At 35.0% G+C, this 20355-nt stretch overlaps 1 protein-coding gene across 3 annotated transcripts in view; it reads right to left on the bottom strand.

The window, feature by feature from the left end:
- The window catches only part of LOC114045953 (WD repeat, SAM and U-box domain-containing protein 1-like), an 81570-nt gene that overhangs the window by 33937 nt on the left and 27278 nt on the right, over nt 1-20355 (bottom strand). For all 3 annotated transcript variants that reach the window (XM_027866166.1, XM_027866167.1, XM_027866168.1), the window contains 2 exons: nt 12597-12690; nt 10619-10652 (listed from right to left, as the gene is read on the bottom strand). In XM_027866166.1, the coding sequence (XP_027721967.1) occupies nt 10619-10652; nt 12597-12690 (128 nt within the window). The remainder of the gene's footprint in view (nt 1-10618; nt 10653-12596; nt 12691-20355) is intronic.

The raw sequence follows: 20355 nt of genomic DNA, 5'->3' as shown, positions 1-20355 counted from the left end.
AAGTCCATGGTAGACTCCACCTCAACAAACCAGCAGGAGATTCTGAGCCCCAGAGTGGTAGAAAAGGCAAATGCCAACACCAGGACCCCCCACACACCTTAGCACATCCAGGGGAACCAGAAGACTCCAGCTTGGAGAACCACTACATGTGCCAGTGCAGCCCCAGGCAGAAAGGCATCCTCCAGCAGCAGACCTCCCAGTGATTCAGTGCAGTCCTGGGCGGGCAGGCATCTTCCAGCAGCCAGACATCCCCATACTTCAGCACAGTCCCAGGGAAACTCAGAAAAACATCTGGTCTCAGCATACGCCAAACGCTACCGTTAAGACCCTAGCTCTGCATCAGGTAAGCTGCCAGACACCTGTAGCCTCCAGCAGCCAGTGCCTGAGGCCCTAGGGAACAAAGCTAGTGACTAGGCCCCTGGACAACAGCATAAGAAGCTTGGGACAGTACCCCCTGTGCTCCAGCAGGAGAGCTCAACTTTAAAAGCCACAAAATCGGCCAAAAAATGAGCAAGAAGTAAAAACAAACACTGACTATAGACTCTTTCTATGAGGACAGGGAAGATCAAAACACAAACTCAGAAGAGGTCAACCATGTCAATATACCCACATCTGAAACCTCAAAGGGGAATATGAACTGGTCTCAAGCCTAAAAAACCTTCTTGAAAGAGCTCAAGAAGGATTTTAAAAGTCAAATAAGAGAGGTAGAAGAAAAACTGAAAAAAAAGAAATAAGGGGTGTTGGAAAAGAGAGTCAACAGCATGGAAAAGAAAGGACAAAAATTGAACACAGAAAATAATTACTTAAAAAAATACAGTTGGCCAGATGGAAAAAAAAAAAATCACTGAAGAAAACAACTCCTTAAAAAGTAGATTTGGCCAAATGGAAAAGGAGGTACAAAAACTCACTGAAGAGAAGACCTCCTTAAAAAGTAGAATTGGCCAAATGGAAAAGAAGGGACAAAAGCTAACCGAAGAAAACAATTCCTTAAAATTAGCATTGGGCAAATGGGAGCTAATGACTATGAGACATCAAGAATCAGTCAAACAAATTCAAAAGAACGAAGAAATAGAAGAAAATGTAAAATACCTCATTGGAGAAACAACTGACCTGGCAAACAGTTCCAGGAGAGATAATTTAAGAATTATTGGTCTACCTGCAAGCTATGATAAAAAAAATGAGCCTGGACAGCATCTTTCGAGAAATTATCAAAGAAAACTGCCCTGAATCCTAGAACCAGAGGGTAAAATAGTCATCAAAAGAATACACCAATCATCTCCTGAAAGAGACTCCAAAATAAAAACTCCAAGGAATACCATAGCCAAATTCCAGAATTATCAGGTCAAGGAGAAAATACTGCAAGCAGCCAGAAAGAAAAAATTTAAATATTGTGGAACTACAGTTAGGATTACACAGGACTTAACAGCTTCTACATTAAAGGATCACAGGGCCTGGAATATGATATTGTGGAAGGCAAAGGAACTTGGACTACAACCAAGTATCAATTATCCAGCAAAATTGAGTATAATCTGTTAGAGGAAAAAATGGACATTCAATGATATAGTGGACTTTCAATAATTCCTGATAAGAAAAAAACCCCAGCACTGAACAGAAAATTCAATCTTCAAATACAAGACTCAAGAGAAGCATAAAAAGATAAACAGGAAAGAAAAAAAAAAGATTATTCAATAAGGTTAAATTGTTTACATCCCTACACAAGAAGATGATACTTGTAACTCTTGAGAACTGCATCTTTACTATGGCATTTAGAAGACAGAGGGTGTTTAATATATAAGTTGAATTTAATTTAATAAGTTAAATTTAATGTGATGATAAAAATAAATAATCAAGGGGCAAAAAAAAAAGGATCATACTGGGAGAAGAGGAAAGGGGGAGGCAGAATAGGGTAAATTATATCAGAGGAAGAGGTGTAAAGACCTATTACAGTAGAGGGAAAGAAGGGAGTTGGGTGAGCATTGTTTGAACCTTACTCTTATCGAATTTGGCTCAAAGAGGGAATAACACACACATTTGGTTGGTTATAGAAACCTATCACACTCAATAGGGAAGTAGAAGGAGAAAGGGGAAAGAAAAGGGAGGGGGTGGATAGAAGGCAGGAAAGAAGGGACAGAAGAAGCAGTAGGGGAAAAGGGAAAGAAAAGGGAGAGGAGCGGATAGAAGGGAGGGGAGATCAAGAGAGGCCATGGTCAGAAGCAAAACACTGGTGAGAGGTGAAAGGAGAGAGAAAAGTATAAATGGGCAGAAAATAGGATGAAGAGAAAAACACAGTTAGTAATCATAACTATGAATGTGAATGGGATGAACTCTCCCATAAAACAGAAGCAGACAGAGTGGATTAAAAACCAGAATCCTACAATATGTTGTTTACAAGAAACATATTTGAAGCAGACAGATACACACCGAGTAAAGGTTAAAGGCTGGAGCAGAATATATTATGCTTCAGCTGAAGTAAAAAAAAAAAAAAGCAAAAAAAAAAAAACCAGGGGTAGCAATCCTGATCTCAGACAAAGTAAAAGCAAAAATAGATCTAATTAAAAGAGATGAAGAAGGAAATTATGTCCTGCTAAAAGGCACTCACAGGATGCAGCCAAAGAGGTTGTTAGGGGGAAATTTTATATCTCTAAATGCTTACATAAATATAATAGAGAAAGAAGAGATCAATGAATTGGGTATGCAACTAAAAAAGCTAGAAAAATAACAAATTAAAAATCCCCAATTAAATACCAAATTAGAAATCCTGAAAACCAAAGAAGAGATTAATAAAACTGAAATTAAGAAAACTATTTAACTAATAAATAAAACTAGGAGCTCACTTTATAAAAATGACAGATAAACCTTTGGTTAATTTAATTAAAAAAAAGAAGAAAACCAAATTACCAGTATCAAAAATGAAAAGGGTGAATTCACCACCAATGAAGATGAAATTAAAACAACAACTAGGAACTATTTTGCCCAAATATATGCCGATAAATCTGACAATCTATGTGAAATGGATGAATATTTACAAAAATATAAATTGCCCAGATTAACAGAAGAGGAAATAAAATACTCAAAATGACCCCATTGCAGAAAAAGAAATTGAACAAACCATCAATGAACTCTCCAAGAAAAAAATCTCCAGAGCCAGATGGATTTACAAGTGAATTCTACCAAACATTTAACAACAATTGATTCCAATACTATGTAAACTATATGGAAAAACAGGCAAAGAAGGAGTCCTACCAAATTCTTTTTATGATACAAACATGGTGCTGATACCTAAACCAAGAAGAGCCAAAACAGAGAAAGAAAATTATAGACCAATATCACTAATGAATATAGATGCAAAAATTTTAAATAAAATATTAGCAAAGACATTACAGCAATTTATCACAAGGATAATACACTATGACCAGACGGGATTTATACCAGTAATACAGGGCTGGTTCAATATTAGGAAAACTATCAGCATAATTGACCATATCAATAACAAAATTAACAGAAATCATATGATTATCTCAATCGATACAGAAAAAGCTTTTGACAAAATATAACACTCGTTCCTATTAAAAACACTAGAGAGCATAGGACTAAATGGAGTCTTCCTTAAAATAAGTAGCATCTACCTAAAACCATCAGCAAGCATTATATGTAATGGCGATAAGCTAGAAGCATTTCCAATAAGACTGGGGGTGAAATAAGGATGTCCATTATCACCACTGTTGTTCAATATTGTACTAGGAAACATTAGCTTTAGCAATAAGAGAAGAAAAAGAAATTGAGGAAGAAACAAAGAGATCACTCTTTGCAGATGATATGATGATATACTTAGAGAATCCTAGACAATCAACTAAAAACTACTTGAAATAATTAACAATTTTAGTAAAGGTGCAGGATACATAAAATAAACCCACATAAATCATCAGCATTTCTTTATATTACTAACAATATCCAGCAGCAAGAGATAGAAAGAGAAATTTAACTGGAGACAATATAAAATATTTGGGTGTCTACCTGCAGAGACAAACTGAGAAACTATGTGAACATAATTACAAAAAACTTTTCACATAAATAAAGTCAGATCTAAATAACTAGAAAAATATCAGTTGCTCATGGGTAGGCCAAGCTAATATAATAAAAATGACAATTCTACCTAAGTTAATTTACTTATTCAGTGTCATACCAATCAAGCTGCCAAAAAATTATTTTATAGAGCTAGAAAAAAGAGTAACAAAATTCATCTGGAAGAACAAAAGGTCCAGGATATCAAGGAAATTAATGAAAAGGAATGCAAGGGAAGGTGGCCTAGCCATACCAGATCTAAAACTGTATCATAAAGCAGCAATCATCAAAACTATTTGGTACTGGCTAAGAAGCACAGTGGTGGATCAGTGGAACAGGTTGGGTACACAAAACACAGTAGTCAATGACTATAGTAATCTATTGTTTGATAAACCCAAAGACTCCAGCTTCTGGGATAAGAACTCATAATATTACTGCTGGGAAAACTGGAAAACAATATGGCAGAAACTAGGCATAGACCAACATCTTACACCATATACCAAGATAAGGTCAAAATGGATAGACATAAAGGGTGAAACTACAAGCAAATTAGGAGAGCAAGGAATAGTACCTGCCAGATCTACGGAGAAGGCAGGAATTTATGACCAAACAAGAGATGACGAACATTATGAAATGCAAAATGGATAATTTTGATTACATTGAGTTAAAAAGGTTTTGCACAAAGTCAATGCAACCAAGATTAGAAGGAAAGCAGAAAGATGGGAAACAATTTTTATAGCAAGTGTCTCTGATAAAGACCTCATTTCTAAAATATATAGGCAACTGAGTCAAATCTGTAAGAATACAAGTCATTCCCCAATTGAAAGGTGGTCAAAAGATATGAATAGACAGTTTTCAGATGAAGAAATTAAAGCTATCTACAGTAATATGAAAAAATGCTCTGAATCACTACTGACTAGAAAAATGCAAATTAAAACAACTCTGAGGTATCACATCACAGCTATCAGATTGGCTAACTTGGCAAAACAAGAAAATGATAAATGTTGGAGATGTGGGAAAATCAGAACACTAATGCATTGTTGGTGGAGCTGTGAACTGATCCAACCATTCTGGAGAACAATGTGGAACTATGCTCAAAAGGCTTTAAAACTGTGCATACTCTTTGATCCAGCAATACCACCCCTAGGTCTGTATCCCAAAGAGATCATCAAAAAGTGAAAAGGATCCACATGTACAAAAATATTTATAGCAGCTCTTTTTGTGGTGCCAAAGAATTGGAAATTAAGGAGATGTCCATCAATTGAGGAATAGCTAAACAAGTTGTGGTATATGAATGTAATGGAATACTATTGTTTCATAAGAAACGGTGGGCAGGTGGACTTCAGAAAAACCTGAAAAGACTTACATGAACTGATGCTGAGTGAAATAAGCAGAACCAGGAGAACACTATACACACAGCAACACTGTGTGATGACTGATTTTGTCAGACTTAGCTCTTCTAAGCAACACAATGATCTGAGAGAATTCCAAAAAATGCTATCTACATGTGATCTGCAAAATGAATCTCACTGTACAAAAATACTAATGATTAAGGCAAAAAATGTAGAGTGGAAAGGGCAGCTTGATACAATCTGCAAAAATGCAGATCAAAGCAAGTTATTTTCTCTTTTTCTGTTGTTGTTCTTTGTTTTTTCTTTCTCATGGTTTTTCCTTTTGATTTTTCTTTCACAGCATGACTAATGTAGAAATATGTTTAATATGATCATACATGTATAGCTAATATCAGATTGCATGCTGTCTTGGGGAGGGGAAAAAATTTAGAACTTAAAATCATATAAAAGTGAATGTTGAAAACTAAAAGTGAATAAATACATAAATTTTTTTTTAAATGCTATGTAAGTTTAAGTTATTGGTATTACCACAGTCTAAGACAGGTGTCAAATAAATGGCATACAATAGCCCCATGTGGCCCAAAACAGATTAAAATGTAATTGGGAAATACTCAACAAAGTTAATAAAAATATTATAAAAACAGATGTTAATAAGAGGTTTTGTAAGTCAATATGCACCCATAGGCACTGTTATATCCAACTTAGTGGCCATTGTTTCTATTTGGGTTTGACACCACTGGTCGAGTAGACAGTCAATAAGTACCTGAAAAGTATTTGCAGTGGAAATGGAAAAGAGAGAAAGGAATAGAAAGATATTATAGAGACAGAATCAATAGAACTTACCAACTGACTGGATTTGAGAAATAAGAAAGAGGGAAGAGTTAAGTATGACTCTAAGGTTTTGAGCAGAGTGAGTGAAACACAATGACATCAAAAGAAATAGTTTTTGGAAAAAAGGCAGGTTTTCAAGAGTGGAATTGACTTTTTGGCATGCTGAATCTAAGATATTGGTGGCCAGGTGAAGATATTCAGTAAGCAATTTGAAACGCAGAACTGAAGCTGGGGGATGAGGTCAGTCTGGGAATCAACTAAAAAGATTTGTAATTGAAGCTATAGAAATGAATGAGTTCCAGAATATCAAAGAAAAGAATATATGTGAGAAAACAGACAAAGACAATTCCAGTAGGTACACCCCACATATAAGAGTCAGGATAAGCAGTCAATAAAGAAGACAGAGACAGTGTGGCCAGAGAAATAAATCAAAAACTATGAGAATACAATATTATAAAAATCAAGGGTGAATAGAATGATATCAAGGAAAACATTATCAACAGTGTTAAATGCTGAAGAAAGAACAAGGATGAAGGTATCTGAGAAAAGGCCACTAGATTTGCTATTAATACTTGCATTAATAGCTTTGGATATAAGTTTCAATAGAGTGGTAATGAAGGAAGACAGATTAAAAGCAGTTATGTATCAATCAAGTTAGGAATGAAAAGTAGATGTAGACTGTACAATATGTATTCTTTTTAGAAGTTTAACAGTAAAGGATAGGAGAGAGAAAATAGAATTGCTTGAGGGAGAAATCCGGGTCAAAGAATTTTTTTTTTAATTACCTTGAAAGACCTGAACATTGTCAATCTACAAATGAAGGAAATGTCAGTAGTAGACAGCACCAGATTAATAAAGTAGGACAGAAAGGAGTTTGGCTTGTGGTCAATGAAAAGGCAAGAAGAAATAGGAACAAGGGAAAAGGTATTTGGATTTACTTTTGACAGAAAAAGAGCAGTTTAATCGTTGGAAACCTGAAGGATGGAAAAGAGAACAGGTAAGGACACTGCATGGTTTAAAAAAGTAAAAGCAAGGATGTGAGGAAGTATGCATTGCTATTTCTCCACCATTTTTGAAATGTTTTCAAATTCATTAGTACCTCCATAAAGCTCTAAGCCCACTTTAGTACTTTTTCATTGTAATTCAAACCACATACTACACACCTAAGACCAGCCCTGTTCAAAAGATCGATTTTCTGTGTGACCAAAGATAATCTAAAATTGATTGCAATCCTTTGCTCCTCAGAGAACAAAATCTCTACTGCCATTATTTGAGGGCCAGGTGCTCTATCATATTCATTTTGCATCAGCTACTGTGCTGCAAGGTAGCTTACATATAATATGCTTGACAAATATTTCCTGAATGAATGAATCTCACTGTACAAAAATACTAATGATTAAGGGCAAAAAATGTAGAGTTGAAAGGGCAGCTTGATATGGTGGATAAAGCACCAGACTTGGAGTCAGGAAATCTGAATTCAAAACTCGCTTGATGATGACCCTGATAAAAAATGATGGGATTGGACTTGACAGCATTTCAGGCACCTTTCTGCTTACATCTGTGATCCTATGATCTCTACATTTATTTTCCTAAAGTACTATTTTCATGAAGTCACTCCTCTGCTTCAAGGTGCACAAAATCCTCCTTTCAGCTTACTGAATCAAGCCCAGCACTTAAAATCCTTCCATACACTAGTCTTATCTTTCCAATCCAATCTTGCCTCTTGTCATTAGTCAATGGGGAATGAAGATCCAGTAATATCAGTTAGCTCCTTATTATGAGTTTCAGTTATTCATATGATTCTAATTCCCAAAGAAAACTAAGATTTGGCATGGTTTTATTATTCTTACTATGTCTGAGTGTTAGCTTTATAATTTAGCAATCATATGTAACACAAAGCATATTAATAGAGGTAATTTTGCACTATTGTGTGAAACAAAGTGATTTCTATTATTTGAAGGTACATAATCTCTTTATCGCTATCTATGGCTTATATTACCTGTATCTCAATGCTATATGTTTTAAGTTACTCCTTGGATTGTAGCTCCTTAAATCTACATTTTCCTATGGTACTGTGAGGTCTTTATCATACAGTTAGAGCTAGAAAAGATCTTAAGGATCATCTAGTCCACCTATGTCCCATTTTACAGATAAACAATCTGAGGCCCTGAAAGGTAAAGTGATTTCCCAAGGTCACAGGGTTTTTAAGAAGCAAAACTGTTATGTCACCCCAGGTCTTATGAATTATAAAATCCAGTGTTCTTTTCACTATATCTGACTGTCTTGCCTAATTTAAAAATCATATATTATTTTAGAGAATGACCCCAAACAATTATGTTACATGTGAAGACAAGGGACAGAGTGCTGGCCCTGGAGTCAGGACGACCTGAGTTGAAATCTGGCCTCAGACACACTTATTAGCTGTGTGACCCTGAGCAAGTCACTTAACCCTGTTTGTCTCAGTTCATCTGTAAAATGGACAGTAGAAGGAAATAGCAAACCATTTCAGTATCTTTGTCAAGAAACCCCAAATGGGGTCACGGAAAGTTAGACGCGACTGAAACAACTCAACAACGACAAAGACGAGTCCTATGTTGATGTTTTATCCTAGTATAGAGGTTCTCAAAGGCTACGCCAGTAGAATGCAAACTCTGTCAGGTTGTGCCACACTAAAAAAAGGCTTTGAGTATAAGTTTAGCAACAGGCTGTATAATAGATCAAAAGGCGTTTGAGCATCTGCTATATGTCAGGCACATATGAAAATGTGGGGATACAAAGACAAAAGTGAAAATGTCTCCACCCTGGAGGACCTTACAATTCATCGGGGGAAGCAACATGTACATATAGGTTAATATTATAATTACTACAATTATTGTTATGTAGATATACATAGAACAAATATAAGATAATATTTGGGTAAAGCACAAGCAACTGGAAGGGTTAGGAAAGGCTTCATACTAAAGGAAGCAGTTGAACTAAGCCAGGAAGGAAGCAGGGGACTCTATGAGGGAGAGGGTGAGAAGGGCATGTATCTTGTTATGAGGCATCAATTTGGTCTACCAAACAAAAGCTTCTCTGCAATAAATAATCAATAAGCACAACAGGATCTTATATTCTCTAAATCTTTCAATTGTCTGTGAAATGGTAAAGATGTGATCCATTGATGAATATTGCTTGAAAAAGCCTTCTTGCTCCCAACTAATACCCTCATTGAAGATGCCCTCAATTGATGCACTGGTGACCCTCAAAGACTTTGCATAGATAGAATAACAGGCACAAAGGTCACTGATGTTTCCTTCATCACCTTTTTAGGTACTAAGAAGGTCTGAAATTTTTTTCCCTTGGCTTTGGCATCTCCTCCTCATGCCCTCACAACTATACCACCTCTACTGACTTCTGTACATACTTCATCCAACACAGCTGCTTCTCCGGACCCCCTTCCCTCTTTGTTCACTTCAGTGTCATGTCTACCTTCCTGATAAGTATATCTGGGAGAGTGAGATTAGGGTCCAAGTGTGGTGGTGCCACATGCCTTTATGGAGAAAACAAGTTGTTAAAATCTTTTTTGAAATCTTTTTCATTTTTCTTCTGTTTATAGTTCTTTCATTTTTTTAAACTCTGAATTCTCTTTGGATGACTTTACTTAATTAGATATGTTTATGAGCTTTCTTTAGACTGGTTTTACTCTCTTCTGCTTCTGTCTGCTTTATGAGACTATATTGCTCATAATTATCTATAATCCTTCTTCATGAGATTTTACAAATGACTTTATATTCTAACCTGGTGTTGCCTTTGGCAATCACCTGTCCCTGGCAAGCAAGCTAGATATTTGCTGACTAGGGTGTTTTCTGAGCTCTTTTAGTAGTCTCGTGGCAATTAATTAACACTGGTTAAACTTAAGGCAACTAATTTACAATGCTTAAATGTTGAGTAGAGGATTTATATTTGATCTTACTACATAAGACAAAAGCTCTAGAATTTACTGAGTAGAGTTGGGACATGGTCAGATGTGTGATTTAGGAAAACATCTCCCAGCTAGACTAGATGAGTGAAGTTCAAAGAAGCCTATCACCAGAAATTTGGTCACTAAGTGTTAAACTGCTGTCTTATCAGGTTCACAGCATCTCATGAAGATGGTCTATTAAGCTCTGGAAAGGCTTTGATCTATGCCAATAAGAGAAATACTCAAATTAGTGAAGTCATAGGTCTTGTAAAGTTTGAAGCAGCAGTTAAAGCATTTGAGAATACATACTAAAAAAAGACCAAATTTATCATCTTATTTGTCTTTTAGATAAACTAAGTTTAAAGGATAGTACCCTAGAATTTTTTTTAACCCATACACATGTACCAGTACTAGATGCTCAAATACTTACAGGTTCATATACAATCACAGATTTGTCCACAGATCTTTAAAAAAGAGAAAAGAAAAATTTGTGTGAATGTTTTTATAAATAGGGAAAATTTTAAATTTACTTAAATTGTACTTAAAACATTACCAATTTAATAAAGAGAAGAAGTTTAAATAAATACATATCTATCAAATGGAAAAACATACATAATATAAGTAAAATAAAAATATATAACAGAATATAGGGTGTAATAGCAAATCATTCTAATATAAAGGTTCAAATATAATAAACTTTTCAAATATAAAATTATTCTACAAAATGAAAAATAACCTTATTAAAAGATTAATGTTAGTTGCAATTTGTAGTAAGTAGTTATAATTAGAACAGACATCTGTGAGGCAAAAAATTTTTTAAATACATTTCTAGTTCTTGAAGAGTAACATCACAAAAGGATTAAACATTACAAAAACAGTTATTATTTGGTAAGCCATACATGACTGTGAATAATTCTGCAATTTGATTTTTTCCCTCTTTTTAAATACATAATTCTTAATTTGGTCTTGTGGTCACATGGACTATTCTTAATAACAGTCGTTTGAGATCACTCTAAAGGGCAAAAAGTCTTTTATAAATGAAGTTTTATATATTAAGAGGAAGCATCTGACTTAAATTTATTTTATTTCCTCTTTAAAAAAGCATATAAAAATTTATACCATCCCTACTACAGGTTTATAGCAGGTAAAGCAAATTATACAAAACAAAGACTGTGACCAACATACCATGTAGCAATAATGATATTATTTTAACTGCTTTAACACAGTAGCTCAAATGGCTGAACAAATGTTTGAAATGAAATGGAACACAACTGTGCCACAAGAAATGACAAAAGGGACAATTTCAGTTAAACATGAGAATACTTGTAAGAACTTATGCAGAATGAAATCAGGAGAACCCAGAGAACAACTGATACAATAAGAATAATACAAAGAAAAACTACTAAGAGAGATATAAGAACTCTAATCAATGTAATGACCAACTATGGCTCCATAAGACCAATGATAAAAAATGGTAGCTATTTTCTAACAGAGGTGATGAGCTCAAATGAGACATGTATTTTTGGATGTGAAAAGTGTGATTTGTTTTCTTTGATTATGTAGGTTTGATAAAAGGGTTTTGTTTATCTTTCTTTCAAGTTTTTTAGGAGGCAAAGGGACTTAAGAAAGAAGTAGAATAAGTCTAAGGTTAACAAAATTTTAAAAAGAAGGAAAGTACGAAAAGGTCATTGAAGGATATTAAAAATTCACTGAAGAAAAGATGTCAGTAGAAAAAACAAACAAAACAAGACAGCTTTGGCAATAACTTGTTAAATTGTGAAGGAGCGAACTATATGTAGTACAGATTTGCAGCTGTGTGAGCAATTGTGAAATTTTGCTAACTGGATCGACTACAAATTTATGTCACATTAATCTTAACTGGGCCTTCTCCCCTGCAAGGTAATCCTTTTACACCCCCTTAATTGATTTGGTATCTCAATTGCCTCAGTAACTTTTCCAAATTTTTTCATCCCTCCTCAAACCTCATGTAGCTTCTCCTCCTGCTACCTTCTCAACTAAGAACCTGCCTCACATTTCACTGAACAAAACTGAAGCACTTTCCAGACAGCTCCCTCTTATCACTTCCTCATCTCACATCATAGGAAAGATAGACAAGGAGAAATTACAGCACCATAATGTATAGGCTACCATTTCAATCTAAAGAAAACAAAACAAAACCAAAAAAACCAATAAGTGAGAACAGCTCAGAGAACAAGGTTCATTAATTTCACACAGTAAAAATTTTAAAAGTGAGCCTATTTCATCATACAAGTAATAATTTCTTTATGTTAAGTTATTTTCTAGGAGGACAGGCTTTGAATTTGAAAACTGAGCTCACTTTATTATATTGCCACTCTTCCCTAACTCAAAATATAATTAAATTACAAAAACCAAATTAAACAGCTTACCCTGAAACTAACATCTGACCATCATAAGAAAAAGCACAAGACAGAACTGGAGCAGAGTGTCCACTCAGTGTACATTTATACTTCAATTCAAAACCTGCAATTAACATAGTAAGAAAAATGGTAAAATAATATTTAGAATTTTAAATGCCATTTATTGAGAGCAAAAAACTTTAAAACATTCTGATAAATTTTTATTAAGCACAAATCTTGTTGTTTAACTACATATATATGTATATTCATTTTTTAAATACTTAAAATGAAGCTAACTATGAATATTTTAAAGTATAATTTTATAAAGTGGGGGAAAAACACACATATTTTTACTAATTTTCTTGAAATAACACTAGGTACCAACAAAAGAAATAGGGCTGATTTTTCCAACAGACCATTGCCTAATCTCAATAAATTTTCTCTCTAGGTAATCAATACTTTAAATCTTTAAGGGAAATAATAAAAAATAGAATGTAAATGATATGAAAAACTAAGTTAATGTTCAACAAACTATTTCTAAATTTTATTTTCTTTTCTAAGTTATAAATTTTACTTTACAATATAAAGTTTTTTACTAATTAATTTATTTTATCAATAATCATTTTTATAAACTTTTGAGTTTTAAATTTTTCTCCCCCTTCCTCTCCACCTCCCTCCCCAAGACGGCATACAATCTGATATAGGCTATACATATATATTCCTATTAAACATATTGTCACATTAGTCATGTTGTAAGGAAGAATTAGAAACAATAGAAGGAACCACAAGAAAGAGGAAACAAAACAAAACAGAAGAAAAAAAAAGAGCAAAGAGTATGCTTTGATCTGCATTCAAACTCCATAGTTCTTTCTTTGGATGTGGATACCATTTTCCATCATGAGACTTTTGGAGATGTCTTAGATCCTTTCATTGCTGAGAAGTGCCAAGTCTATCAAAGTTAGTCATCACACAATGTGGCTGTTAGTTACTGTGTACAATGTTCTCCTGATTCTACTCACTTCACTCGGCATCAGTCCATACAAGTCTTTCCAGGTTTTTCTGAAGTCCACCAGCCCACCATTTCTTATGAAACAATAGTATTCCACTACATTCATATACCACAACTTGTTCAGCCATTCCCTAATTGATGGGCATCCCCTCAATTTCCAATTCTTCACCATGACAAAAGGAGCTGCTATAAATATTTTTGTACATGTGGGTCCTTTTCCCATTTTTATGATCTCTTTGGGATATAGCCCTAGAAGTGCTATTGCTGGGTCAAAGGGTATGCACATTTTGATAGCCCTTTGGGCATAGTTCCAAATAGCTCTGCAAAATGGTTGGGTCATTTTACAACTCCACCAACAATGCATTAGTGTTCCAATTTTCCCATATCTTCTCCAACATTTATCATTTTCTTGTTTTGTCATCTTGGCCAATCTGATAGGTATGATGTGGTACCTCAGAGTTGTTTTGATTTGCATTTCTCTAATCAATAGTGATTTAGAACATTTTTTCATATGACTATAGATGGCTTTAATTACTTCATCAGAGAACTGCCTGCTCATATCCTTTGACCATTTAATCAACTGGGGAATGACTTGTATTCTTATAAATTTGACTTAATTCTCTATATATTTTAGTAATGAGGCCCTTATCAGAGAGACTGGTTGTAAAAATTCTTTCCCAGTTTTCTACTTTCCTTCTAATCTTGGTTACATTGGCTTTGTTTGTGCAAAAACTTTTCAATTTAATGTAATCAAAATTATCCAGTTTGCACTTCATAATGTTCTCTATCTCCTGTTTGGTCATGAATTCTTTTGTTCTTTATAAATCTGACAGGTAAACTATTCCTTGCTCTCCCAGTTTGCTTATAGTATCAGCCTTTATGTCTAAATTAGGAACCCATTTTGACTTTATTTTGGTAGATGGTATAAGATTTTGGTCTATGCCTAGTTTCTGCCATACTCTTTTCCAGTTTTCCCAGCAGTTTTTGGCAATAGTGAGTTCTTATCGCAGAAGCTAGGGTCTTTGGGTTTATCAAATAGCAGATTACTATAGCCATTGACTGCTGTGAATTGCATACCTAATCTATTCCACTGATCCACCACTCTATTTCTTAGCCAGTATGAAGTAGTTTTGATTGATGCTTTATAATACAATTTATGATCTGGAATGGCTAGGCCACCTTCTCCTGCATTTCTTTTCATTAGTTCCCTTGATATTCTGGACCTTTTGTTACTCCAAATGAATCTTACTATTTTTTCTAGCTCTATAATTTTTTGGTAGCTTGGTATAGCACTGAATAAGTAAATTAATTTAATTAGAATTGTCATTTTTATTCTATTAGCTTGGCCTACTCATGAGCAACTGATGTTTTCCCAATTATTTAGATCTGACTATTTGTGTGAAAAGCGTTTTGTAATTGTGTTCATATAGTTCCTGGGTTTGTTTCGGTAGGTAGACTCCTAAATATTTTATAATGTCCACAGTAACTTTAAATGGAATTTCTCTATCTATCTCTTGCTGCTGGACTCTGTTGGTAAAATATAGAAATGCTGATGATTTATGTGGGTTTATTTTATATCCTGCAACTTTACTAAAGCTGTTTATTATGTCAAGTAGCTTTTTACTTGAATCTCTAGGATTCTCTAAGTATATCATCCTAATATCTACAGAGTGTGATAGCTTTGCTTCTTTTTTGCCTATTCTAATACCTTCAATTTCTTTTTCTTCTCTTATGGCTAAAGCTAATGTTTCCAGTACAATATTGAACAACAGTGTTGATAATGGACATCCTTGTTTCACCCCTGATCTTACTAGAAATGCTTCTAGCTTTTCCCCATTACATATGATGCTTGCTGAAGGTTTTAGGTAGATGCTACTTATTATTTTAAGGAAGACTCTATTTATTCCTATGCTCTCTAGTGTTTTTAATAGGAATGGGTGTTGTATTTTGTCAAAAGCTTTTTCTGCATCTATTGGGATGATCGTGTGGTTTCTGTTAGTTTTGTTGTTGATATGATCAATTATGCTGATAGTTTTCCTAATATTGAACCAGTCCTGAATTACTGGTATAAATCCTATCTGGTCATAGTGTATTATTCTTGTGATAAGTTGCTGTAATCTATTTGATAATATTTTATTTAAAATTGTTGCATCTACATTCATTAGGGAAATTGGTCTATTCTCTGTTTTGACTCTTCCTGGTTTAGGTATCAGCACCATATTTGTTTCATAAAAAGAATTTGATAAGACTCCTTTGCCTATTTTCCCAAATAGTCTATATAGTATTGGAATTAATTGTTTTTTAAATGTTTGATAGAATTCGCATATAAATCCATCTGGCCTTGGAGATTTTTTTCTTAGGGAGTTCATTGATGGCTTGTTCAATTTCTTTTTCTGAGATGGGGCTGTTTATTTTATTTCCTCTTTTGCTAATCTGGGCAATTTATATTTTTGTAAATATTCATCCATTTCACAGATTGTCAAATTTACTGGCATACAGTTGGGCAAAATAGTTCCTAATTATTGTTTTAATTTCCTCTTCCTTGGTGGTGGATTCACCCTTTTCATTTTTGATACTGGTGATTTTGTTTTCTTCTTTTTTTTTAATTAAATTAACCAAAGGTTTATCTGTTTTATTGACTTTTCATAAAACCAGCTCTTAGTTTTATTTATTAGTTCAATAGCTTTCTTAATTTCAATTTTATTAATCTCTCCTTTGGTTTTCAGTATTTCTAATTTGGTATTTAATTGAGGATTTTTAATTCGTTCTTTTTCTAGTTTTTTTTTAGTTGCATGCACAATTCATTGATCTCCTCTTTCTCTATTTTATTCATGTAAGCATTTAGAGATATAAAACTTCCCCTAAGAACTGCTTTCGCTGTATCCCATAAGTTTTGGTATGTTGTCTCATTATTGTCATTCTCTTGTATGAAGTTACTGATTCTTTCTATGATTTGTTGTTTGACCCATTCATTTTTTAGGATTAGATTATTTAGTTTCCAATTTTTTTAGTCAATCTTTCCATGGCCCTTTATTACATGTAATTTTTATTGCACATTGATCTGAATACGATGCATTTAACATTTCTGCCTTTCTGCATTGGATTGTGAGGTTTTTATGTCCCAGCACATGGTCAATTTTTGTGTATGTGCCATGTATTGCTGAGAAAAAAAAGTATATTCCTTTCTATCCCCATTCAATTTTCTCCAGAGGTCTACCATATCTAACTTTTCTAATATTCTATTCATCTCCTTAATTTCTTTCTTGTTTATTTTGTGGTTAGATTTATCTAGTTCAGAGAGGGGGAGGTTGAGGTCCCCCACTAGTATAGTTTTGCTGTCTTTCTTCCTGTAACTCCCTGAACATCTCCTCTAAGAATCTGGATGCTATACCACTTGGTGCATATATGTTGAGTAATGGTATTACTTGTCTATGGTGCCTTTTAGCAGGATGTAGTTTCCTTCCTTATCTCTTTTGATAAGATCTATTTTTACTTTTGCTTTGTATGAGATCAGGATTGCTACCCTTGCTTTCTTCACTTCAGCTGAAGCATAATATATTCTACTACATCCTTTTACCTTTACCCTGTGCGTGTCCCTCTGTTTTAAATGTGTTTCCTATAAACAACATATTGTAGGATTATGGTTTTTAATCTATTCTGCTATCTGTTTCCCTTTTATGGGAGAGTTCATCCCATTTACATTCACAGTTATGATTACTATCTATGTCTTTCTCTCCATCCTATTTCCCTCCTGTTTATGCTTTACTTTCTCCTCTCGCTTTTCCCTTCTCACTAGTGTTTTGCTTTTGACCACTGCCTCCCTCAGTTCTACCTTCCTTCTATTAGCCCCCCCCCCTTTTCTTTCCCCTTTTCCCCCTAATGCCTATATGGCAAGTTAGATTTCTATACTTAACTGATTATGTTATTCCCTCCTTGAGCCAAATCTGATGAGAGTAAGGTTCAAACAATGCTCATCTCTTCCCTTCTTTCCCTCTACTGCAATAGGTTTTTGTGCCTTTTCCTGTAATGTAATTTACCCTTGTCTGCCTCCTCCTTTCCTTTTCTCTAAGTATATTCCCTTGGTTAGAGCAGATTAATCCACTTATTTAGATCCATTTAACCTAATTAATTAGATTTTTCTTTCTCATTACATCAAAATCAACTTATACCCACCTTCTCTATGTATTCTCATTTAAAATGGTGTAATAACAATACAGTTCTCAAGAGTGACAGGTGTCATCTTCCCTCCTAGGGATGTAAACAGTTTGCCCTTATCAATAATGTGTTGTTTTTTTCTGTCCCATTTACCTTTTTCTGTCTCTCTTGAGTCTTGTATTTGAAAATCAAATTTTCTGTTGAGCTCTGGTCTTTTTATCAGGAAGGTTTAGAAACCCTCTATTTCATTGAATATCCATCTCCTCCCCTGAAAGATTATGCTCATTTTCACTGGATAGTTGATCCTTGGTTGTAATCCAAGCTCCTTTGCCTTATGGAATATCGCATTCCATGCCCTACGATCTTTTAATGTAGAAGCTGCAAGGTCCTGTGTAATTGTGACTGTGGTTCCGTGATATTTAAATTGTCTCTTTTGGGCTGCTTGTAGTATTTGCTCTTTGGCCTGGTAATTTTGGAATTTGGCTACTATATTCCTTGGCATTTTGAATTTGGGATCTCTTTTAGGAGGTGATCGGTGGATTTTTTCTATGGCTATTTTACCCTCTGGTTCTAGGACTTCAGAGCAGTTATCCTTAATGATTTCCTGAAAGATGCTATCCAGGCTCTTTTTTTCATTGTGATTTTCAGGTACACCAATAATTTTTAAATCATCTCTCCTGGATCTATTTTCCAGGTCAGTTTTACCAATGAGGTATTTTACATTTTCATCTATTTCTTCATTCTTTTGTTTCTGTTTGACTGCTTCTCATTCTCTCATACAGTCATTAGCTTTTACTTGCCCAACTCTAATTTTTAACAAATTGTTTTCTTCTATTAGATTTTGTACCTCCTTTTCATTTGACTCATTTTATTTTTTTTAATTTAATTTAATTATTATTATTATTATTATTATTATTTTTTTTTTTTTGCTTAGGCAGTTGGGGTCAAGTGACTTGCCCAGGGTCACACAGCTAGTAAGTGTCAAGTGTTTTGTCTGAGGCCAGATTTGAACTCAGGTCCTCCTGACTTCAAGGCCAGTGCTCTATCCACTGCACCAACTAGCTGCCCTGACCCATTTCATTTCTTAAGGAATTCTTCTCCTTAGCGAGTTTTTGTGTCTCCTTTCCCATTTGGCCAATTCTGCCTCTTAAGGAGTTGTTTTCTTCAGTGTACTTTTTTTTCCATTTGGCCAATTGTATTTTTTAAGGATTTGTTTTCTATAGTTAATTTTTATCCTTCCTTTTCCAAGCTATTTACTCTTTCTTGCATACCTCTCATTTCTTTTCCCAATTTTTCTTCCACTTCTCTTATTTGACTTTAAAAATCCTTCTTGAGCTCTTTCAAGAAGTCTTTTTGGGCTTCAGACCAGTTCATATTCCCTCTTAAGGTTCCAGATGTGGTTTGTTGACAATGTTGTCCTCTTCAGAATTTCTGCCTTGATCTTCACTTTCCCCATAATAAGAATCTATGGTACGTTTCTTTTTGCTCATGGCATTTTTGCTTATTTCCTGGCCTTTAAAAAAATTGGGCTCTCCTACTGGGGAGCAGGGGGCACTGACCCAAGCTGCCCGGGTCCTGGTCACTGGCTTTGCATTCTGGGGCCTTCAATGCTGGTAGTTGGAGGCCTCCCTGGTATTGGGCTGGAATTAGCAACACTGGAACTCTAGGGGTAGGGCTGGGTAGTCTGGCCCCTGGAGGTTGCTTACTCACCTGGAACTTCCCTTTCACTTTCTTTGGCTCCTTGCAGATGGATGTTTCACTGCTGCAGGATGTTTCTTCACCTGGGGCTTTCCCTTTTGGAGTTGTACTTCCCAGAGTTTTGCTGAGGCACCAGGATACTTGGCTGTCGGGGAATGCTATGGCACGTGGTGGTTTTCCGAGACAGTTTCCACTGGTTCCCCTGCCTGTACTGAGGCACTTGGGGGTCCTGATGTTGGTGTTTGCCTGCTCCACCACCTGGGGTTCAGGATCTCCCCCTGGTATGCTGAAATGGGGCTTTCCACTAGCTTGCCAGGGCGTCTCTTGTTCTGTACTGCTCCCCCTCCCCCAGGACAAAGGGGTCCTTTTGCATTAATTCCTCAAGCTTCCTGGGCTACAGGACTGCTGTACCCCATCTTTCTGCTGGTTCAACTGTTCCAGGAGTTTTCCTATGGCTATATTTTCTGGGCTTTCAGAGGTTAATGAGGGAGGGCGAAAGCGACTTACTTCTTACTCCACCATCTTGGCTCCCAGAAGCAGAACCGCAATATAAAGTTCTGTTTGTAACTGGCCCAAACACAAAATAATATTGAATAGAAATAAATATTTCAAACTATTCATAAATTGATATTACTTAATAATGACTCCTTATTTCACTTTTAAAGGATTCTGATTTAGTCAGTGAATATTTTCTTTACCAATGCAGATTATAACCCGTCCATGATTGTTTTACAAATTGGTATAATTCATATACATACATTCACACCAATGTATTTTGTGGTGGCAAAAAACAGGAAACAAACTGGTTGCTAATTAAGAGAGAAATAGCTGATTCTTAAAAGCAATTTGGAATTATGCCCAAAACTGTGACCAAACTACTGATATCCAGTGATAACCACTATTATGTGTACCTCCCCTAAACCCCTC

This window comes from Vombatus ursinus, unplaced genomic scaffold (genome assembly GCF_900497805.2).
Source record: "Vombatus ursinus unplaced genomic scaffold, bare-nosed wombat genome assembly UNPS02014779.1, whole genome shotgun sequence".
Taxonomy (NCBI): domain Eukaryota; kingdom Metazoa; phylum Chordata; class Mammalia; order Diprotodontia; family Vombatidae; genus Vombatus; species Vombatus ursinus.
Note: the sequence above shows the minus strand (reverse complement) of the source record. Positions and strands in the feature narration are given on the sequence as shown.